This window comes from Plectropomus leopardus, chromosome 7 (assembly GCF_026936395.1).
Source record: "Plectropomus leopardus strain MGB_pleo_1.0 chromosome 7, ASM2693639v1, whole genome shotgun sequence".
Lineage (NCBI taxonomy): Eukaryota > Metazoa > Chordata > Actinopteri > Perciformes > Serranidae > Plectropomus > Plectropomus leopardus.
The window spans coordinates 23,951,675-23,976,722 of NC_142182.1; the positions used below are offsets into that span (position 1 = coordinate 23,951,675).

The 25,048-nt window shown below is 40.1% G+C and overlaps 1 protein-coding gene across 11 annotated transcripts in view; it reads right to left on the bottom strand.

The window, feature by feature from the left end:
• The window catches only part of LOC121949825 (unconventional myosin-IXAb-like), a 166,908-nt gene that overhangs the window by 45,426 nt on the left and 96,434 nt on the right, over positions 1–25,048 (bottom strand). For all 11 annotated transcript variants that reach the window (XM_088080263.1, XM_088080260.1, XM_088080266.1 and 8 more), the window contains 3 exons: positions 17,524–17,613; positions 9,401–9,517; positions 5,739–5,873 (listed from right to left, as the gene is read on the bottom strand). In XM_088080263.1, coding sequence (XP_087936389.1) covers positions 5,739–5,873; positions 9,401–9,517; positions 17,524–17,613 — 342 coding nt within the window. The remainder of the gene's footprint in view (positions 1–5,738; positions 5,874–9,400; positions 9,518–17,523; positions 17,614–25,048) is intronic.

The following is a 25,048-nucleotide window of genomic DNA, read 5'->3' on the forward strand; positions in this document are numbered from 1 at the left end:
CATTACAACAAATGTTGCATCCCTATAATAGTAGCTTGCAGTGCATATACAAGCAGTATAGGAAGTCAGCAACAGTAGGCAGCAAGAAGTCTCCTCTTCTATCAGATGATGGTAAACCTGTTTTTTATTCCTCTGCAGATATCTCACGAGTTAAACATGATATCATGTTTGCCTAAGGCGTGTCGTGTGTTTTCTTGCTTTGATATAGCGTCTTCACATAGAACAGAAATCAAGCACCAATTGGCATGTTTAGTGTAAACACACACGCCGTCCTCCGTCTCACTGAGGGTTATGGTTGGTGTGGTCCTATTAGCTTTGGCTGCCGTTCCCAAGGTAAACACACATGCTGCTGATAAGACCTACTGATTGGTTGGAGGGGAGTGAAGCCCAGAGGAAGGAGAAGAGGAAAATCCCCCTGATGGAAAATCACCTTTCAAAGTCAGAGTGACGAACAAAAAGAAAGCAGTGGTTAATGCTTGTGCAGTTTGACTGATTTGGTCTTTATCAGATCATCAGATGCTGCCAGAGGTAGGTCCAAGTCCGTGTTTTGCAAGTCAAAAAGTCAAATCTCAAGTCAAAAAGGCAAGTCCCGAATCTAGTCCCTGATCCTTGAGTCCTAAATGAGTCATAATGTGCTCTTCGCTAAGCCTGAAATTAAATTTATAAAAAAAAAAAAATCATGAATGCTTTTTAACATTTGTATTTACTTGTTAAACATGTTGATTAGAACAAGTGTGACTGAATCATAAAAAGTAGTGCTGACATTGTACTTTCAAAGCATACAGCAGTATTAACCCAGGCACCAAATGAAGAAATGCATGTGCTGTTACTGTGGGGAAGATAATTATAGCAAAGACAATATTTGCACAGAGGATTCCTGTAATGCCAGTTTTCATATTTCTGCTTCAGTCAACTAAAAACTTGTATCGTTATTAGCATCTCTGGTAAAGGGATTTGTTAGCAAGCTGTAGGAGAAATCTAGAAACTTCATCAATATTTTTTTTAAAAACAAAAGCCATGATCTTGTCTTAAATAAGTGCATTTACATTTAAAATAGTAATAATTTAGCGATAAAAAAATTTAAAAAATGACAAAATCAAAACCATCTTGATAACTCTTAAGTTTGGCGAGTGTATGTAATCAAGAAGTTTCTTTATCTTCTAAACGTAAATGAGTGCCGGCAGTTTAAGGCTTAACAGGATGCAACAGATGAGGTGTGGAGTACTTTCTCTCCTCGTGACGTCAAAGTGAGGTTAGATGGGGCCCGTGGCGTGAACTGCACAACTTTATTTAAACAAACACAAATCAGCAAAGATCTAGAAACCCTCCATTAGGAAGCTGCACAAACTAGCCTCAGAGGGGCCCCAGAGCTCGGCACCATCTCAACTGTTGTCCTGTCAAATAAACTCAAGAACTGCAGAAAGCCAAAGGTTTGGAGGACCCCTCTGATTAAAGGATAATAAACGTGAACTATTGGGCACCGTCCCATGAGGGTAGGCGTCTCAGCAGCACTTTGACACCTGCTAGTTGAACATAACACAAGAAAAAACAAAAAACACCTTGAAGTAAAAGGCTCAATCAAAACAGAGATAGCCATCGAGGAGCACCTGCTGTCACAGAATGACTGACAACACAAGAATTAAACAAGTTACAGAACTAATATGACATTTATTAAAGTCTGTATCACCTGGTTTCTAGCCAATAAACTCCCTTTAATCTAATAATATGTTTTATATTCAAGATAATAATACATTCTATTATTTAATATATTCTGGGTTTAGAGGCCTCGGCCACAGAGTTTACAGCATGAAAGGTCTAGAGGAGAAAAGTCCTCTGAGACAGAAATGAAAACGCTGACATCTCAGGTACAATTTAACCAACTGGTCCCAATTGGCAGTCTGAAAAGTGTCATCACAGGAAGTTGGAAAAATGGAAAGAAAATACTGCTGCGGTCAAAAGTGTTACAGTGGACAATCGAACTCCAGCTGAGGTTGAAATGTTTAATTTATTCATCCATATATACCAACCTATAGCTGACATCCTATATTAATAATATCAGCATGTACATTGTATAAAAGTTTACAACTGACCCAGAACAGGAGGCATGTGGCCGCGCGTATCAGGGCTGCTTTCATATCAGGTCGTGCAGGAGACACATACAGAACCTGTGTCCGGCTTAATTGTCCAAACTGATGGAAAGGTGTCCCCAGAGAGTCATAGTTTGAAAGATAGTAGATAAGTAGTAGATAGACCAAGCATGTCAAGAGTTGGGAGCGAGATGCTTTGTTTATTTACAGTTCTAATTGCATTGGTTCAAGGGAGACTGTCAGTCACAAATCAATATAGCTTTTATGCTGTTTTATGCTAGAATCGTTCTTTAAAACCCCTTCCCTTTTTTAAAAGTTTTTTTCGTGGAATATGGTTATATTTTATTTTTATATGATTTTTTAATGGGTATTTATTCCTGTAATCAACATTGGTTGATTAAAATAGGAATACTGTAATTCAATTTATATATTTTTACGTATGAATAATACATACATATAGCATTTGTCTGCCTTAAAGATTTATTATAGCAGGAATGCTAGTTCTTCTCTATATTTAAAAGTTTTTAACACATTATTAGTTATTAGCACTCATAAATCAAATGTATTATTATTATTATTAAATATATTGTTCTTGTGTGAGCTTAAGCATCAGAAAATCTAGATGTAAGATTAAAGCCTCAGAGTGCCTATCCGTCAATTTTTAATTCACAGTAACACAACCTGTTTGTTAGTACATGTTACATCCTGCAATGTGTGAGTGTGAGTGTGAGTGTGTGTGTGTGTGTGTGTGTGTGTGTGTGTGTGTGTAGACCCTGAGGGCTAACTGTCAGAAACAGATAACAGAACCATTAATGCATCGGCAGTCTGTGATCTTCATTGAGGGTGAAGGGACATTATTGCGCTCGTTTTCTGAAACACTGTTCTTTTTTTCCTCTCCTCATTCAGCCCTCAGCGATGGGCCCGCCTGCCAGGTTGCCACAACCAATCAGGGCTTAGTTCGAGGGAGACGATAGCCGACAGCTTCTGTGACACAGTCCAACTGATTGAGACTAATTATCTCCCCAAAATGTGTCTCTCTCTCCGTTTTTTTTCTTTCCTTCTAACTGTGCTCTCTCTTCTTCTGTGGATATGATTTGGGGAAATAAATAAAACATGCACACTGAATATTGAGTGGTTTGGCAGTGGGTATCTGAATAAATGAGCATAATGAATACATAATATAGCTGGTCAGGGATTAGTGGTTTAGTAATGGTCCTTTTGAGTGGGAGAGAGAGAGGGTGGTCATGAAGCTGATGACGGCAGTTGCAGCGCGGACAAACAGTGATGAAATAACACCGGAAAAGAAAAAAAAGAGAGTGAGGCTATTCAGAGGGGAAAAAAAGAGTAAATAAAAATAAACAAATCAAACACAGACAGAGACAATGTACAAAAAGTGTTGGCAGTGTTAGCAGGCATTAGCGGTCAGGGAACACGCGGCTCTGCCCGACTCTGAACGAGCCTGTCAGCCTCTTCTGGTCATTCAGCACTTTTCCTCTGACCTTTCTAATTTAATGGATGTGTGCGCTAACTTAACCTAGCTACATAATTACAGCTGCTTTACTGTAATGTCGGGGGGAACGTGGCTATCCGGCTCAAAGCGATTATACAGGACAAGGGGATATAAAACTTGCAGACTAGTTTCACCAGTAAAAGGTCTATTGATTTCAGTCAGGTGCCACTGAGCTACAGAATACAGAATTGAGATTTATAAAGTGTTTTTTTCCCTCTTTCAGCTACATTTTATCAACAGCCACAAAATGAAATGACTGAAGGTAAAACTAAAACACCACAACACTAGCTTGCATTTCCGCACATGACCAGTTTGCTACTGAAAAGTGTATAATTCTTATACCCATAGCTACTATTAGCCAACATTATAGGGCTAGCCCCTCAGAATAAAGATGCCAGAGTCTTATTGAGGGTTAAGAAAATTATTAATCAACAGGTATTAAATGTCAGAAGGCATCAGATTAAATCAGAAATTGAACAGCGAGTAAATCATACAGTGGCCGACAGGGGCAAACGCACTGTGTTCATATCTTTGTTTCTTTATGTATTTACTTAATCATTTAAATATGACAGACTGACTGACTTGTTGAATCAATGTGAATAACCAGCATGGAGCTTTTATTTTGAAGTGTTCTTATCGTAATGGCTATCATATACACAAACCACTAAATAAGGTGGCGGCTAGTGCGAGCATTGTTTTTTGGAGTAGAGGCTGACCTGACCACAGTAAAAAACACTTACATTTTGTAGTGCATTTTTTTAACATGTTGTGGTTGTGGCTTTCTTAATATGTTATGTTTGTAATGTATTTTAGCAGGTTTTCTAATTCTTTTGTGGTATTTGCAGTGCATTCTGAAAATGCTGCATGTCGTCAAATTAGGTTGCTTGAGGGGCAGAGTAGGTATTTCATAACATTACAATGTATTTATTTTCTGCACTTTAATATTTATTTTTTCATGCATGCAACTTTTACCCTTGTACGTACCCTTGTACTGCTGCAAAACTTGAATTTCTCCTCTGGGGATCAATAAAGGATTTTCTTATCTTATATTTTCAACTGTAAAACACAAAATAATGCCTGGAACACACTGGACCTGTTTTTTCTATAGAAGTACAGCTAGGTTAGAAATGCTTTGAGGGGGAGCTGGTTAAATCGGTTTGTTCAAATACAACAGAACCATCCTTTCTGTTTCTGTGCCAATTTTATTTTTGCTCCAAGCAAATCTATTATAGAAATATGCTTAGACTCTTTCACTTTTTACCATGTGGTTGCACTTAGTGCTGGTAAACTAGCTCAGCAATTTGCAGCCTTTTTGTCTAGTGACCCATGAAAACAAAGGAATGTGAAAAGGAAAGGAATTGATTTCTAGTCCCTGACTGCATATTTATCAGTTGTTTTGGTAAAAGAGAGATTTTTGTTTTCCTTTTCAAATTTTTAGAGGCCTAATTTGGGTTAAAATGTCCATTTGTAACTTATTTATTGGAATACTTTTGGTCAAACTATTGCATCTAATTTTTCTCTGTTTGTAAATTACCACACTTTTTTGTCTGCTGTTTGTCTGTTTGTGTGCTCTTGCCTCCAGTAAAATCCTTGAAGGTTAACTCCTGTCTTTGGCATTTATTGAAAGTGTGTTCAGCAAAGTAAAGCTACAGATCAGACTAAACACCGAAGATGTGTGAAAAACACCTCAGAGACCTGGGACAGCATTACAAAAGCAGCTCCTCTCTTGCACTGTGTTAAACCGTATTGTGCTGCACTCAGAGCTCTCCACTGAACAGGAAGTCATCTATTCTCCACAGTTTGACGTAAATGCAGACTCAGTCAGGAGGACCTATTCTTCACTCCATAATTTAAATCAATAAAAAGCATAAAAGCAATGTTGAAGAATATGTAAAAGCCACAATAATGTGACGCCAGTGCATAAACTGACGTCATTACAATACCAAGACAGACCGTAGCAGATCACGTATGAATGTTTGGTAGGTAACGTCGTCATAGAGGCGGTAAAACACAAAATGCCAAGACGTGTTAACAGTAGCTGCAACAATAATAATTGTGTTGATGGTAACAAGTGACTGAAATGGCACAGAGAAGGGAGAAAGAGGAGCGGAGAGTGAGACAGATAGATAATAAAACTGTACCTGTTCTAATTTGAAGATGTGCTGGTTGAAGTAGTGTTGCAGTCGTTCGTTGGCGAAGTTTATGCAGAACTGTTCAAAACTGTTGTTCTCATAATCCTCAAAACCAAAGATGTCCAGGACTCCTATTGACAGGATCTGGTGAAAAAAAACACAGAGAGCTCAGTTTATTTCTACATTTTACACATTCATAAAAATAGCATTTAAAAAACAACTGTAAACATCTCTTAAAATATATGATTGTTTATTATTTAGAGATATTATTTATTGTGTTTCTCTTTATATCTCATTCTTTAAAGCCCCAATGACCCAGTTGCTCCCTGCATGTCAGAGAGATTCATGCCATCATATATCATGAAGATGCATCATCTGAAGGAGGCGTCCACTCAAAGAAAGCCTTTAATTATGAAATGGACTGCAAAAGCTGTTTCCAATTTAATCTAATTTAATAAGCAGTGTTTTATTTCCCTCTGAAGGACGGTTTTAAAGCAAAAACATACATGAGCTGTGTATATAAACTGTTATCTGTACATAAGAACCATGACCTTGACGGAAAGTGCAACCTCATCGACCCCCTGAAAGCACCGAGGGAGAGCGAACACGCACACTGATGATGTCAGGGCCAAGGGAGGCACACACACACACACACACACACACACACACACACACACACACAGATGATGTCAGTGCCAAGGGAGGCACACAAAAACATACACACACTGGTCCACACAGAGGACCACAGGGGGTAAACTGAGCTGAAGGGAACTTGATGCCATCTGCCCAAATGTTCTTGGCACACAAGCATGCACACACACACGCGCACGCACGCACGCACGCACGCACGCACGCACGCACGCACGCACGCACGCACGCACGCACGCACGCACACACACACACACACACACACACACACACACACACACACACACTGATCTGTTTCCTAATCCTTTAGATGCCCCCACAGGGTTTGACTTGCCAGCTGCCACTCCAACACACACGCACGCACGCACACACACACACACACACACACACACACACACACACACACACACACACATACACTCACACACACACACACAAACAGTGTAATTTTCATATCACACCACTCCCTGCCTCTGGGAATAGAGGAAGCCACAAAGGAGGGAATCGAGTCTTGCCTGACGCACAGACCGGCAGGTGTGACTGACAGACAGCAGCGGGATGGTGAGCATGAGTCAGACAAAAGAGGGTGAAGAAGGACAAATAGAACAAAAGGGAAGACATGAATAAGACAGAGAGATGTTGATATAGGAGGTAAACATTTTTCAAAATTTTTTTCAAAATTTTTGAAAGACTTTCATGATTGGTTCTCAGAGGGCACCCTGCTTGTTCCAGATATTTATCTTAAGTGTTTTTTGCCGCTATAGTAACATTTTTCTAAAGTCCGGAGACGTGTTCTCATGTTTCAGGCGGGAAGAAATTTGTAGTTAGTTTGGCCACACTTTGCGGTACAAACTGTTGCAGCTCACTGAGCTCAGCGTCACTCAGCATCAGCTTTTCATAGACATTACATGCCAGCCCACCACAGGGCACACTGCGCCACTGCTTGGTGGGCTTTTGGCTAAAAAGATAAATTGGGATTTTTTTTAAAGAGAAGAACGCAGAATTTCTGTATAACTTGATGTTTTGCAAAATATTATTTCCAAAAGTATAGATTTTTCAAATGCTTACCTTCCTTTACAGCAGCTATAAAGTACAAGCTGTTTGTATCGCTACAGCACGTTTTACATCTACTGATCTACTCTGGTTTTTTTCATTCTTTGATGAGTGTTCACATGTATTTATTCTGTTATTCGGGACATAATTACAATTACAGGACGCAATTGAGCTCTGCCCTTTTGATTGTAGGAAACTAAGAGTTCATTAAAAAAAATAAATTCGAAGAAAAAACTCGTCCATGGCTTTATAGACTTTTTTCAAAGTATATTTTTTGACTTGACATAATTAGAAATGCAAAGGTCAGCAAATAATAGTGTTAAGTTGTATTCACACAGGATGTCTTTTTTTCTCATCTGTGAGCTCATCTTAAAGAATATTTTTACCTGGAAGTGCAGTTCAGCAAGCTGTTTCATTAAAGTCAATTGGTGTCGGTTTGACTTTAACATGTGGTTAAAGTGTGGTTAAATTTGCTGTCTTTGTTCGAGAAGGAAACCCTGAAATAAAAACCCCTCAATGCCTTTTATATGAATGTTAAACTGTCACAACACTAAAATAGAACACAACTGAATTTCATTGTCCAACACTGTGGAAAACTGCCTTCTGGCAGTAAAACACAAACTGCAAATGACATTACATAACAGCACTGTCACTATAAATACTCTTGTGTACTTTACCATTCTAATATTGGACATTTATATCGCATGGCACCATGAAAACAACCGCAACTGCAAAGCCCAAAAAGTATGCAGTGTGTAAATGATTAATTTGTTTATGACAGAATTTTTAATTTAGTATGAAATTACTGAAACTGCAACCAAACCTATCTTAAAAATGGTTTTATAACCCATCAAAAGAAGCTTTTTTTGGAGATTATTTTGTGGGGTTTTTTGCTTTTATTTGATGGGACAGATGTAGTGTGAAAGGGGGAGAGAGAGGGGATGAAAGGCAGCAAAGGGCCACAGGACCTGTCCCCGCTGCAATAAAGACACAGCATTTGTACATGTGAAGCCCACTCTACCAGGTGAGCTACTGAACACCCCAACAGCTTTTAAGGACAAAATTATATGGTATTGATATACTTTATATTGGTATTTTTGTTTTGCTATCCCTGGTTCAGACTTCACAGTATCACCCCGGTACCATCGTAGGGCTTTGGCTCAGATCAGGAACGATAATAGGTGATGGCTCTGTCAATTTGTCGTTACATTACCTGCAGTATGTCATATCGGATGACAACTGACACCATGTCTTGCACACCTTACAGTGTCTCAACTGCCATGTGACAATTTTTAACTTCCACGACAAGTCTCCTAACGTTTGTGACTTTGAACAGTGGAAGCACAGAGTGCTCTTCAACTGTGAACATAGTAAAGCAAAAGAGTAGAGAAGTTAAAGATAAAGATGTTGTTGTGCAGCAGGTGGAACTGTGACGATGGTGAGCTTTGTTTGTCATGTCACTTGGCCAAGTCATGGTAAGATTTATGACTGTATAATCACCTAATGTGACACCGTGAGTATTATAACAGACAAAAACATTGTGTAGTCTGGGCCCGGCTTTATATGTAGTTTTAAAGTGTGTAATTGTTTCTTTAGGCTGTGAAGCACAGCTGCATCCTCAGCTGTGAGTCATGCCTTTTTAATATATCACAGGTGCCGTCAGGTTTCCACAAAAGATACACCTGTGCATCCATGCTCCTCACTCCTAACTCACTCCAAGAAATCAGGCATGCTTGAAGATGTCACTCTCAGATCCATTTCCGGGTAAAAGGCAGGAAAATAGAGATTAGTAAGCACAAAATAGAAAAAAAAAGTTGCCTGTGTACACTGTTATTGTTGAATTGAACCATTACATACATTTTTGTAACAATCAAGAGGAAGCAAATGTTTATGTTACTGCTTTCTTTTAGTTTGGAGAAACATTTGTGCGAGCCTGATGTCTTTAAGTATGTGTGTGTTTTCATTCCTACCTTTGAAGTGTCTTCCAGGTCCTTGTTGTTTAGCAGAGCATGATTGGTCCTGAATACAATCCAGTCAAATAGCGCGCTGTACAGCGACTTGGCCATGGAGTCCCTCACTGTGCCCGCCTACACACACACACACACACACACACACACACACACACACACACACACACACACACACACACACACACACACACACACACACACACACACACAGAGAGAGAGAGAGAGAGAGAAAAAGTTTAATCCTGATCAAAAACATATAACACAGCAGCCAATACTGTTTTATCACTCTCCCTCTCAGCCTTACTGAAGTACAGTAACTCTCCGCTGCTGCTCAACCATTTTTTATGTCACAGTGTTGGCAGTGTTGCTGGTGTGGCCCACAAGTGTTAAATGACTACAGAGGGAACAGTTATGCAACCAGTAAAACACTTCCCGATTTTTGTTAACATATTTATTTTGTTTGTATTTTTATTATGAACTGCTTTTTTCCTCCTATATCGCAGTCATTCTGCAGCGGCCTCTGTTATTGTAGTCAGCATATGACACAAACCTGCCCGCTTCACTATACTAAACCCAAACACCTGACAACTGCAGCAGCTTAGGTCAGAGGCAACGAGACAAACACAACATTAATGTTCACTCTCTCTCCTCTAGAACTGGATCAGTGTCACATTAAATGTGTGAAGTGGACAGAGAAGAGGTCTAATGAACTGCTCTCAGAGGGAGAAGCTGAGTCATCTGACGGGACTCACTGAGGGAACAAAAAGATGTAAAAACCATGAGGAGAAGCAGAGATGGACGGCTCAGAAATGCTGCAGTGACTAATAAACTGAGACATTCAATAATTTGGATCAAGCCACTATGGAAATCTAGTTTAGTCTAGTTAAATTATCAATCAGTTGATTGATAGGAATTAAACTGTATGTGATGGACTCCAGAGTTGAAATATCACTATTTGGCCACCACAAAAATTGGTTTCAAAGCCCAGCACACTTCCTGGAGGCCCGTCTGCCAGTAAAATCATCTGTCAATAGTTTATCATAAGAATTGTAGAAGTGATTTCCTCCAAAGACATTGATGCCAAAAGCCACTTTTTGTGGTGGTGTTATTCATCGTGGGGCAGCATCAGTTTGTAAGGCAGCTGAGAGGAACCTTTTGCAATGTTATGATACGCCGCTGAATGCAGTCAGGTTGAAACGCTGCCGGATATAACATAAGGAGCACAAAGAGAGGGAGGGATGGGTGGTGGTGGTGGACGGGTCTAAGAAACTGCAGACTTTCACCCAGGAGCCCAGTGTTTGTTTCCTGCATGAATGTAAAGCCAAACCATAATGTTTCTTTCTGAACCTGACCATGTGCTTTTGTTGACTAACCAAAGCTAATGGTCAAAAATTGGTTACTGATGCCTAAATAAATCTACCAGGGTCAAACTCAGTGAAACACATAAAGTTAGCAAGCATTTGTGTCTGAGGGTATCTCACTCAGGTCAGATTCATTTAGACAACAGTAGGCTACCTGCTAGCTCAAGTAAGCTACTAAAAATACTACCAGTCAGCTAGCAACTCTTCTCCTGTAATTTAGGTTTAAAACAACAGCCACTTGTATTTCGAGGGTAAACATGGGGCTGGTGTTAAAGCTCCCAGACTGCTCACAACTCTGAGTTACTGTTCTCATGTTTGGGAGTCCTGCTGTGAAAAGTGCTGTAATACTTTAGGTGTTTTCCGTCAGGAGCCAGAGCTTTAAGTGTCTCCAGACCTACAGATCACTATTTGGACAACTTTTTTTTAAAATAATGGATTGCTTTATGATACATAAGAAACAACGCTGCCAAAAGGAGCCATTATTGCGCCTCAACGAGCCAAAGAGCAACTATGTTCCCCTCTTAGACGATGATGAAAGGCATGCTAAGATAACATAAGCAGACTTAAATGGAGACTTGGACACCGGAGCACGTTCTTTGGCAGCAAGAAGTGTTGTGATTGAATGGGGGAGTGGAACAAGACAAAAGAAATCTGCTTCAACTGGGTCAGACGTTTTCACGCCAGGAACCCCGAAATAGTTGTGCATCACAGGGACCCCAATGTGAAAATTCTCTGTTCAGTGTAATCCAATCAGAGTAGATCTAATTTAGCAGAGAATGAAAACAAATAGGAAACAGAGTGGAGGAAATGTCTCTATTAGTGTCAGCTTTAGGTAAGTGAAAAAACACAGAATCATACTGCTCTTTATGAGGGCTAGGGGCCCATTAAAACCTTGACAAGGGCCCTTGGATTTCACTAAACTCTGCTTAACCAAACACTTAACCAGCTGACCTGTTAACCAAAGACAGAAAATGCTGCAGTCTTTATGTACAAAATAGGCAGTAGTGTCAACAACATGATGTTTGGTGTTGCTGAAGTCAAGCTGGTTGTCAGGACAGGACCTGGTCTATACCAAAGCAGTAATTATGCATAGTCCACCATCCTAGCAAACATACATTTTTCATGTTGTACATCCAGAGTAGAGTAATATAACTGCAAAATACTTAACTTTCTTAACTTTCCCTAAAGTATTTTGGTGTAATCATCTACCTCCTGTCAATGCTGAAATGTCAGACATGCCCACAGCTTGGTTTTAGTCCAGCTTTAACATTTGTTTAGCAACTCAAATAGGTCTGGTGATGTGCCCATTGATGACTATTCCACCATTTGAATAAACAGTAGTCAAATCAGAGCTTGGCAGAATTAAGAAATGGGTTGATATCTTCCTACATAGATAACTGGCTAAATTTATGAAATATTGCAACAGAAAAATGGCAAAAAGCGTGGATTAAATTGACACAGCTGTGTGACATAGCAAGGGCTAATATCAGATTGGGACACACATAGTGGAAATCAGCATATTTGGGGTAAAAGCTCAAAACAGTGCAACCACACACAATGTCAAACTTCTTGCAGTTTACAGCTCTCAACAACCAAATCATTTTTGTGCTTTTTCTAGACTGATATTGCAATTCAGAAAAGTTTTTAAAGGACTGGATGACACACTTCAGGGTCTGTCTCAAGATCATAGTCAGAGGTCATGTTGAAAGAAGCTTTATTGCTGTAATATTAACTCATCATTTATAACTATTCATACTGACCAGAAAAAAGATGCTTCCTAATACTTCAAATGGGACAAAATCCATGGCCCTCACTCCACAATATGAGACCTCAGCAGTTTGAGTGACTTATATAAAGTAGAGTTCTTACATACAGTGCTCTTAGTTTGAAATCTTCCCTTTTTGTTTGTGGGGAGTTAGCCATTTTTTTTGTGAGTGTCCCTTTGTGATAATTCGGTGTTCCTTCTCTGAATTCAGATGTTTTTCGCCTGTGAACGGAGCTTTATATAACTTTTTGTATTTTAACATGTACTGTGTTACCACCCTTGTTCAGAGGGTTCAGACAGACCAAGTTGCCAGAGGAAGTTGGTCAAAAGTTTCCTGAAATAATGAACAAAAACATGCACACAGCCTTATACTGCAAGGACCTTAAAACTGAATAAAAGTCTTAAATCAATTATGTAACAAAAGGAAATAAAATAAAATACTCCCCCTCTTTCCTTTATGGGACACTGTGAACCTAATGACGCCTGCTGAGGCCACATGCAGCCAACAGCCGTGATGAAGCAAAACCCTGCATTTAAAAAGCTGCCTCTTCACTCTTGCATTATTGATTGTTTATGATATTTTTAGCGAGCATGCCTGTGACGTCCCTGCTCCCACAAAGTTATGTAAGATTGTTATGAATAATACAACGTTTGATAAGAAGAATCATGATTTAAATAGTGCAGCAGGAACTCGGGGGATTGGCAGATGAGATGTGAACATTTGACATGCTCACTGAGCATGAATTGTCTCTGTGTTCGCCATGTAATTTAATTATTCACCACAATGGGACCAGTTAGGACCCAGGAGGGAACGTGGCTGGAAGCAACTGGGTTGAGAATGTTTTACTGGAGGGCCACCCAAGAAACTGACAAAATAATTAGCAGTGCTTTATCAGAGACTTTTGTACAGTGTAACGGTCGTAGCTGTTTAACCTTTGCTGGTGTTTGTGACTACAAGGCTCGGCTGAGAGAAAGTTGTTGTTCTCTTTCTTTCCATTTCTTCTCTATGTCTTTCTCCAGAAAACCACAGGAGGTGTGAAACACCAGCATGAGCTCATGCAGCACGTGGCTTGCTAGCCTCCTCGCTGCAGGATGTTTTGTGCGTGCCAGTATGTTTCACCACAATATGCCAATCTGCGCGTGTTTTTAATTTGTATTTATGGTGTTGTTGTTTTTGTCTGTGAGTGTAGATACATTTTACAGTCCCTCAGAGATTACTGTACCCCTGCACTCTTACTACACAGCTTCACCAACTGAAACGGCAGACTCTTTTATATGAATGCACAGCATATGAAGAAAGTATCTGATGCCCCCTCCCCTTCCCCTGACCCATGTCTGTCTTTAAACAGGAAGAAGGAAGTGGTGGAGTCACATTATCTGGAGCCACATCAAAAATGTCAAAGTCAACCATTACACCTTATCTTGACAGACATGGGCTCACATGCATGTACACCCTAAGAGACACACTTTCACGCAATGATGATCTCAGCACACACACACTGATGTTTTCTCACTTCTCCAGACCTGAAATAAACTTTGTGTCAAAACCCAAGCTGAACCGCAAAGATCAAGATAATTAGCACCTAGCGTGGGATTCCCCATAATTTTACAATAATGTTATCAGTGATGAACTGATAGTGTCTGTATTTACAGTGAGTTTAAGTTAATGTAGAATATAAGTTTGTACAGACTCCTGAAGTCAATATAAATCCATATATAGCTATCATCTTTATCACTGCCTGGTTTCAGTCCTATTTCTCTCTCCATTCAGTCAAAATGGACTGTGAAATGTCCTTGTCCACATGGACACATGTGTTCTTGTAAACAGGGCTTTTCCCCCTTCACTCTCAAAAAAATTATATATTATAACAAAAAATATTTTTTGTCTGAATGAAAACAAAAAACACAACTTAAGTGCGGTCAGGAGCCTGCCAAACAAACAGGCAGCGATATAACCATAACTTTAAGGCACACAGAGAAGAAGATGCTGGCCAATCAGAAGCCTGAAATTTATTACCCTTTTTATCATATTCTCATGAGTTATTAATTTATGTCATAGATTTACATTGTTTAAGTTATACAAAACAAGAAACAAAAACCAAATGTATGTTTACTATCTCAGTTTAGTGTGTTAGCATGATAACATTTGCTAATTAGCACTTTCCACAAAGCACTGCTGGGGCTAGTCTGCAAGTATCTTTATTTCTTTTCTTTATATCCACTTTTCTGTGTGAAAATCTACTGTTTTCTTCTCTCTCTTGGCACACTGTGTCAGTATTATCTCCAGCATGACTTTGAACATGAAAAGAGCAGATTCTCATTCACATGTGTAGGCCTATGTACAAAATTGGATGGCAGAATATGCTCTTTTTCATTCATTTTTGTGCTAAATGTTTGAATTTAGGCCAGGTTTGTTGTATATGAGATAAGCAAATACCAAATCACACGGCATAACTAATAATGCAAGCCAAGATGCTTTTCTGTATTGCTTATTGAAATATGAAAACATAAGCAGCAGGTGGCTTATTGTTTGGAAATATGACTCTTTTACTCTGAGAAAGGCTGGATTGAAAACTAAAATGTTGCACTTTGATGACAAATTCATCTGAGCCACTAAAGCACTTCTTTGGTGTCCTGGAGGAAGCCTTAAACACATTAACAAACTCAAGACTCTGACCTCGAGATCGCCGAGCAGTTTCCCTGCATGAACTGCATTTTCTCTCATCATCACTCTGGAATCAAAACAATGCAATTTATAAATGTATTCTACCTGTCTCAACCACTCCCCATCTAATGAATTTAGGGATTTTACTAAAGTTCTGGAAATACCAGCTTCTATCTGCAGCACGCTGAGGTTCAACAGCTCACACGCCAAAATCTCAACAGTGGGTGGATGGGACAGAAGCCAAACACACTTTCTCAACCTCTCTCATCCAAGTAGGAAGAAACCATTTCTGAGAAGAAGCGGCCACATTTGCCAGGTTCTTTTTTTCCACATTTCCTTTGTATAAAAACAGGCGTGTTATGGATTCCACAGGTGGCCTCAACTCGCTCCCACGGCCCCTCAGTCAGATCAGGGCAGGGCTTCACTTTTGCTGCTCTTGTCTCGTGTGTTTGTGTATGTGTGTGTGTGTGCTCTTGTGCGTCTATTTGTGCGAGGACTAATTTGATTAGATACAGAGAGTTGAAGACATTTTTTGGAATGTGAGGACACTATGGTCAGTCCCCGGTTCATCAAATGGCTGTTTGAGGGTACAGACTGGCGAGGGCAATGGTTAGGCATATAGCTGTCAGAGTTAGAGTTAGTGGCTAGGGAATGCATTATGCAAAGAGGTATTCCCTGCCTTGGTTCCTTCTAGGTTGAATTAAAAGGGCTTATACGTAATACGTTTTCATTAATAATAGATAACACTTCTTTGTGTATGTAAAAAGGCCCCCTTGGCATAGTGACAAACTTAGAGATAATTATCACCTCCCCCTGCAGTCCCCTTCAGCTCTACAAAGCTTCATAGCATCTTTCAGCCCTTTGTTTTGGTTTTACAGCATGCAATTTAACTGTTTTGGCTCTCTCTCATTGCTTTTATACTGTAAGTGTTGTTTTGAGATGCCTCAGGCTGCTAATTTTTAACAACGAAGCTCTTTAAACCCAATGTATGATGCCTGACCAACAACGAACCGTGGACACATGGGCATGGGAGGGTGGCTGCTGACAAAGGGGTGGAACAACACAGTCTGTAAATAACTGGCTATTTTAGCATAACAAATGGGTTATCTGACCGTCTGTTTTAAATTTTGAATAGCATGTACACCATGTTAGGCTGTGTTGTTAATCTGCAAACAGGCTAACAAGCTACCTAACTAAGCGTCATGACAGTCTTCCGGTTTCCCACCGGATGTACAGTATGTGCTGGTTGGCTGTCGGTTTTGTGTGTTCCTGTGCAACTTTTTAGCCGCGAAATGGTAACACTAAGGCGACGCCAGAAGGGCTTTAGTCAATGCTGGTTCTTTGATGCTGGCCTGGTGTGTCACAGACTTTTCAGATAAAGCTATCTTGTGAAAAACAGAAGGGAGCTTCCATAGCATGACACCAGAAGCTGCTGGACAGGGTTTATCATAGCTGCAGCCTTTGTCCAGGATTAGGTTTCTGATCACATTGTCTGAGCTTCTTTTACACAGCTAGTTTATAAAAAGTGAATGTGTGTCTGAAACGTGTGCTACTGACTGAGAAAGAGAGAAACAAACAGAGACAGACTGAGGATCTAGCTTCTGGCCTCTGTACTGTATATTCCAGTGGAGGTTGCACATTCCTGGGACCAGACCACATGACTAAAGGGATGGGGGGGGGCACATAACAGACAATCTATGTGTAGCATTTCCTTCTTCAGACAAAAGGCCCCGCAGACACAAGCAGAGAGCTGCACCAAATTGAATTCTACACTGAACCATCACAGACTTTGGGGACGGAGAGATACAAGAAAACCACTGAATATTCTGATAGACATCAGAGGAGCCTATCTGGGTCAGCCTGGAGGAGAATTTCACTGACTGAGTCCAGAGGGCTGTACGGATGGGGTTAAGTTGCACTATTCCTTGACTTGACAGGAAACAGGAAGTTGCAGAGGAAGAGACCTCTATCAAAGGAGCCTCAGACAGAAACTGTGGGGGCCAAGGGAAGTGCCACAACAAACTTCCCAGACAAGCTCCACAGCATGCACACACAAACACAGAATCTCCCCCACAGCTGACGCACTTCAGAACAAAACATTCGACTACAAAAACCTCTCTTGACATTGGCTGTAGTTTACTAAAGCCATGGCTCTGCTGACCCCTTCACACAGGCCCTTTTGACCAAGCTGTATTAGAAATCAAAATAAAAATCCTAAATGTTAAGCGGCATACTAGGGTTTTACCAGTTATGTGTCATCAGTTTTAGGAGGCCAGATAAAGTCTGTGTATCTGAGATTCAGATGGGTAGGTGTCAAAACTAAAAAAGTCACCTCAGCAAGTTTGTAGGGTACGATGAGTCTCTCTCCAACAGTCACCGTCTTCCTGGTCGTCAGCGCTTCCAGCAGCATCTCCTCTTTGACCTGAAGAGGGAAAAAACACAAGGACAAGGCTATCATCAGAGTTTGGTGTGTAGAGCTCTCACAAAATGTTAAAGAGAAGTGTTGTCCAACAGTTTCAGGGGGTAAAAAAGCAAATATTAAGAGGATTATACAAGGCCACTGATCACTGCAAAAGTTACGCTGAGGTGAGTATTTTTAGGATATTATGGCCATCATTTGACAATTAAGTTGGAAGACTTCACGGGAATAGTAAGACCAATAGCATGCAGCAGTGGTCCAAAGTCCCAGGGCATCATTTTATAAAGTGATTCTCCAGAAATTTATACTGCACTTCCATAAAGCTGGACTCATAATACTCATAAGACTCCTTGGACTCGTATGAGAGATATTAAAAAAAAAGAATGGTTAAGATTTAAGCAGCAGCATTGAGAGTTTTCTCTGCCTGACCATCTCTGCCTGATAAGTGGCCTCACATCTCAAATTGCATATTCCCAATTTGTATTTGTTTCTGTTTAGGGAGCTTCATTGGACATTCAAAGCATATCCACAATTTATACCCATTTTCCACCAAAATTAGTGCGTTCACACCAGATTTTTTTTTTAACACTGGTCAAATTCGCTAAAAATAGGTTGTAACTCTTTTCCCATTGCTAGTAGAGATAAGCTGTGTACACGGCTCTGCAGCGGATGGGCGTGTGTGTGTGTGGGTGGGTGGATTTGATGTGTCCATTCAGCATCACAGACAGGCCAGAGAACTGGTAAACAGTAGAAAGCAGCATGGAGGGTCACAGGTCTGTGAAAACTTCACAGTGGTTACTTCTCTTTTTATAGAAAAATTGTACACAGATAGAAGGAAGTGCAGGGACTTTCTTGCTACCCTGCACTACCCAGTACAATGAGGATGAGTGAGTGACGAGCAGATTTTCAAGTGACTTTCCAGAAAATCTACCATAATATAATATACATTACTATGGTGTTATAAAACTACAATTTTATCCATATCACTTATCACAAACTGACTCTTCAATATACTAACTGATACTTGAAATAACTCCACAGCTTCTTACCAACACAGCTGGACAAGATTAGCACGTAAACACTGTCTCCACACATTAAGTACACTATGTGGCGAGTTTGCACAGACTCTAAACTTGGCCCCAGAGAAACCATTGATGACAGGGCCACACTGGGAGAAGCAGATGTCACCACACACACACACACACACACACACACACACACACACACACACACACACACACCTCCTCCGTCTACAGGGATTATGAGAGTGGGCTGAACAGCTGCTGCTGAGACCACGTGTTTGTGTGTGTGTGTGTGTGTGTGTGTGTGTGTGTGTGTGTGTACATGTGACAGCATGTCTGTGTGATTGCCTGATGTCTTCATGTATAAAAGGCGAGGGTGTTAATGTTACGGCTAGTACCATTATGACTCTCGTTTTGTCAACTGCCTCCTTCGTAAAGGCTTTGACACAGACAGAGAAGCGTGTGTGTGTGTGGGTTGGTGTGTGCGTATGGGTGGCGGGGCGGTGGTGGAATAATCAGACTTCATTTCACACTGCCTGGTAATCCCTCGACTAAGAGCAAAGCCTATTCTGCAGCCTGGTGATTGGTCTTTAGCCGGCACATTTCCATGCATTAGTCGCTTGGTAACAGGCTTGCTGCTCCGTCTATGATCACAGCTCTAATACCATAATACATACAAGTTTGAAAGCACTTGTTTGGGGTCAGTGATTCTGTTCTCAAATTAACTAGACTTTTTTCTAACCCGGCACAGAAAAAACTCGAGCCTGATTCTTGATTTGCAAACCTTAAAACTCTGACAGATGGTGTTCTCTCGGCTTAACACAAACACCAAAATTAATTGATCCAAAGCACCATGTTTTTCCTTTTATGCACAATCACAGCTATAGTATGCATGAACTTGGACAATATCAGTCATCTTTCTGGTCTAATGCTTCTATTGCCTTGTCCAGCATTTTCTCTACATGCTACAAAAAACAAAGACACTCTGCAGAACTCCAAGACGTCTTTTAGTGAATTCTTAGACCTCATAGTAAGCTTAATATTAGTACCATCAGTAAAGACACATACTACCGAGTATTCCAGTAATGAAAACAAATGCCTCGAAATGAGTTAGCATTTCAGCACCTCCGATTCCCTCGTCTCAAAGTCAGTCGTATTTCTCAATAGGTTTTCAGTAAGAAGACAGAAATAAGGTTGTGGTTAACACAAGGTTAAAAGACTTTCATGTTTTGTTCTGCAGCATAAAATATGTCAGTAAATGTTCGACTACCAAACTTAAATTTATATGTCTAAAACAATGGCAGTTGCTATCAAGCGACAACAGAACATCCTCATGCCGTGCTAAACACGACTTTACACCCTTGTGGTGGCGATGTTATATCAAGTGTTATTCGTTTATAGGCTAACGTTAGCTTTCTAATTGTGGCAATTGCATTGAGGCCTCAAAAATCCTATCTAGTAGTGTTTGTTTGTGAAGATTATCTTGCTGAACGAAAAATGTAATTATCATAAATGATTTTTGCCACAGAGCTTATTTTTGTAATTATCGAAAAACTCAGTGGAAAATCCCTTAGGCTTTTTGATGAAGGAACCAGGGCTAAACTGACTCTTGCGCCTAGCTACAGGAAAACGTTCTCTCTTATTTATCAAAAGTGCCTCTAAACATATGTTTACACTTTAAGTAGCTGTTACCAGGCTTATCAAACATTTACCATAGTTCATTTTCTGCTTGTAGTTAGTGACACTAACCTGCAATTAGTGGTAAACAGTAAAGATATTCCCATAATGTTGACATCTCACACAACATAGCAAGAGTAATTAAAGATGGGAGTGGTGATGGGCATTCAAATTCTTTTTACAGTATCAGTTCCTTTGAGTTGGTGCATGTAATTGCATTAAATCCTTTGAGTTTTGATACCTTTAGCAAAATACAGAGTCAGTTTCTCTGACACTCGATTATAGTACATGTTACAGAAATGTCGCTGACCAACGGTCTGTTGTTCTGCAAGGGACAAGTAGCAGATTCCCAGCCTAATGCTGCATTCATGTGAGCTCCAGAATATGTTTCATGGCTCACCTCATCCATTTCTTTTGCTCTTCATTATTATGTGTTTTTGTCTGAAGCCGTCTTCAGCTTGAATGCACCTGGTAAATCAGACACTAAAAAGAGTAGTCCAAAGAAATCTTTTTTTAAATTTTCACCCATCCCTAAATATGGCATAAAACAGAAGAAAACACTGGTATTACTCTTGAAAGTAGGAAACTTTCCCATTCTGTGAAAAATTCTGCTTAAAAATTGCTTCAAGAAACAGTACTGTGTGGTTACTGATAAGGATAACAAAACAAAAACTTGACAGGCCTTTACTAAAATGTATTGGCCTTTATCAGTTTGTGATAAATGAGATAGACCTTTGGATTGGAGTGTGTTATGACACTGTTTTTAGCATTAAAATACCAACAACAAATTCAGGCTTTAGTGGGATTTGTTCTCACAGTAAGCTGCTCTCTATGGACCAATTACCAGTTGCACAGGAATGTTTCTGGTTAGCTCAAATCACTCAACTCTACAGCTCAAAGGATCCAGTCTGTCGGTCGTCCATCAGCCTCTTCGAGCACTACTTCCTCTTCCAGTTCCACCTCTGCAGGAAACAGGAAGTCCTGACCAGTTTCAGTCCCATTCATTCATCAGTCCACACTGGTGCCAATCAGTTATCCTCTTTAGTCGTGCCTCACATTAATGTACCACAGTAATAGTTCACATCCCGTCCTGTCTAAAATGTTTTTTTACATAACAAACTGAAGTACAGACTGATTCCTACATTGGTTATTCATGTAAATTAAGACCTCACTCGAAGCCAGTAGGTGCACTTTAGATGAGCTCTTCCTTGGAGCAAGTCCAGCCACACAAAACTGCATTTAGCAAACCTCAAAAACCTGTTTCAGCCATTTAGCAGAGTCTCTTATGTGAAGGGTCTTAAAATATAGTCATGCATCAACAAAGAAATGCAAGTGCTATGGTTCCTTCTCTTAAAACATCATGCAAATTAAACTTTAGAAGAAATTAAAGGGCACTTCCAGTATAAATCGAAGTATGATTTGCTATCAAGTTACAATTAAATAAAAGGCAGATATTTAACTTTTAAGCAAAATAAATGTCAATTATTTATACACTAATTTCCTGGAAAACAAATTTCAAGCATTTGTTGCATTCACTCAATAAAAACCATTGCATATTTTTTAATTATTTGCCCATTTTAATTATTTGCCCCTCAAATCCACTCCATCATACCATTTTTGTTTTTAGCCAATGCAACAGAAATGTTTCCTGGTTTGTGTTGTTGTTAACTGCAGCTTGATGAATATGCTTTGCTTGTTCAACTTTGGATTACTTTGTTAATGAGCTAACTGGTTAAAAAGGGCCAAGACAGTCTTTTGGTTCTTCTTTTTCAATGACGATATTCAGACAACCACTGTCTGCTGGACTGGAGAGGTATTTCCTCTTACGCAGGCTTCTTCAGTTCAGTGAAGAACTGAAGAGACGCAACTGGACTTGCTTGAGCTTCTTGAGGACATTTCGTCTCTCATTTGAGCAGCTTCTTAAGTTCTGAAGAAGGTCACTGAAGTTCACTGAAGAAGCCGCTTGGATGAGAGGCGAAACATCTTCAAGAAGCTCAGGCAAATGCAGCGTTGGCGACGATATAACACCTAAAATCACTCAACTTTGTCACAGCTAGTTCTTTGATGTCAGTTTGGTGTGTTTGGGCCTTTACACTTCGCCCTATCCCGCGATCCCAACTTGGATTGGGCGTGCGACACAGAGGCAGAAAGGTTAAGTGGTCGGGGCATTGGGAGTGAGCCTAGAAAAACGCTCATTTCCCATTTGTGGTGCCTCTTTGGTCCCCCAAAACATAATGTTTCTGCAGGAATGTTGCCAGATTAAAGAGTTCAGATGCCCTCAAAATGCTGTTTCAATGTGACTCTTTGTTCGTTTGATTTAATTAAGCTTTGTTTTGGTTTTCCTTCTTTCTTGTTCTTCCCTTTAAGAATGTCTTATATGTCCCTGGAGACAAATAGCTGTTGCACCAACTAACAGATATCCAAATAAACTTGAACTTAAAACACTAACCCGAGCATGTGGCCAACATGTGGCTGAGCTCACATCACAGCCACTCTGGACCTCTGGAGAGTCAAAGAGACCAGGCTGATGTTAAAGGGGGACGCTGGCAGCCTCTCCACAGTCATAACATCCCCGCTGTGCTGTTGACAGGAGTCTCCGGCACACTTCGGACATTGTTTTGTCAGCGACTCAACAAGTACATCCGGCTAATCGTTGAAGGTTGTAACAGGGACTGGGAGGTGCCATCGTCCCTCTGTCCCGAGGCAAATCAGAACAGCATGTGGATGTTTGAGCTGTCCTCACAATGAACACTGATGAATGTGTGTGTGTGTGTGTGTGTGTGGTCTGCACTCAGTGTCAAGAATGAACCCAAATTCAGTACAACATCATAAATTTATAAATGCTGCGAGCCACGTTAACCCAAGCCAGGAAATGTTTTTCCATGTCTCTCATCATCACGTGGACGATGAAGAGTCCAAAGCAGTCTAAACCTACGGAGCAGACTGATTAGTGTGTGTTGGATAATTACTACAGAGTCTGGATTGAGGTTGGGAAAATATACACTTTGCATAGATCAAAGCCTTCTTTCAATTTAGTATTCGTTAGTGCAATAATACAACAAATACTACATCAGAAATGATAAAAAAACAATGTTAAAATTAATAAAAATAAGAAAAAGACAAACAATGAACCAGCATGAGTCTGTCTGCAGCGCACGGATACTGTAGTCTGTGAGTTAGTTTTACTTTACATAATACTGAGGTTGGCTGAACTTTATTTGAACTGTATTTTCAGCGACATAGTGCTGCCACGGAGCAAAGTAACAACTGTATTCTGCAGGCAAAAACGAGATTGGACAAACACTGACCATCCAACAAGCTTTCATAAGTGACTGACATTTACAGCTGACAGGCTGAGGCAGATGTCTGCTGCACTATGCAAAAAAAAAAAAAAGGTTTACAGTTGATAAGTAAGTCATGTATGATTCACACTTATAATTTAAAAACATTGTTTCAGTTTCTGATATATATTTATAATCAGTGTTGTGCACAAACATGCTGACAGTGTGTTCATTGAATGAGCACGTTTTGTGAACTGTATGCATCTGTTTGCAGCTAATGTCACTCTGCGAAAGTTACGTCCAAAACACACAAAGCAGCAGTGATACAGCAATAAGGCGCGTTCATGTGTTTCAGGTAGGAAGTAATTCTATGTAACACAGGTCAACATATCACAGGACTGTGTTTACTGTCATAACTCTCTGAGACCATTCACTGCTAAAAGTTGCTAAACTTTCTCCAACTTTTAGTCTGGCTACACTTTGCCGCAGAGTCTCACTGCTGTAGCTCGGAGCGGCTGTTGCAGATTTGCATAGTGGCTCACTGCTGGGGGCCCTTCACTGCTGTTTTCGGCATTAACAATGCTCATGCGCTGTGTTTTAAGACACCTACAATGCTAGTGTTGTGTCAAAGCCTGTCTTCCCATCAACTTATGTTTAACCCTTAATCTTTAAACTAACCGAATAGGCAGTATGTACGGATCAGGTAGTGAGAGATGTTGCCACAAATATTAGCAGGAGGGAAACATTTTTCGACGGTGGAACAAAATTCAACATAACACCGGCAACTACTGCAACTGGCAATTCAGACTATGCAGCTACTGGTACCGCTATGTAAGGGTGTTTTATCATCAAATCAATACAGATTCCAACTGAAAAAAAAAATGTCACATTTCTATGAAAATTGTTCCTACCTGCTCTAAATAAAACAATCCCAAGCGTCTAAAATGGAACTTTGTGTTGAAGCATTCAACCATTCTTTGAAAATATCTACAAATTTTCATTTTATGGTAACAACTACAACAATATCAAAAAATGACAGACATGACCTTAAACTTGGTCATTTTTTGGGACTGAGAATTTTTTTAAATTCACACTGTGAACTATGAACATAGGCTGTTTTATTTTAATCTGTTTAAGCTGAACTTTGAGCTACCTCTTGTGAAATGATAATGCGCACAACATTGTTTATTATAACAAAATATTATTAAATAATGCAGGTGATACTGAGACAACAAGGAACCTGTGGGTCTAAGCGGGAAAGCTCGCCTACGCAGCAGCACGCCAGCACAAAAAGTCTGAAAAAAAGCCTCAGCACAAGCAGTACTTTGAGGAAGCACTGAAGTGTTGGACGGCTCTTTGGGATCTGAAGCACCTCTTAACTTCCGCTGTCACCACAAGCTGAGCTTGTACACAGAGAGTCCACAGCTCTCTAAAAGGTTTTCTCTCAGTAACACATAT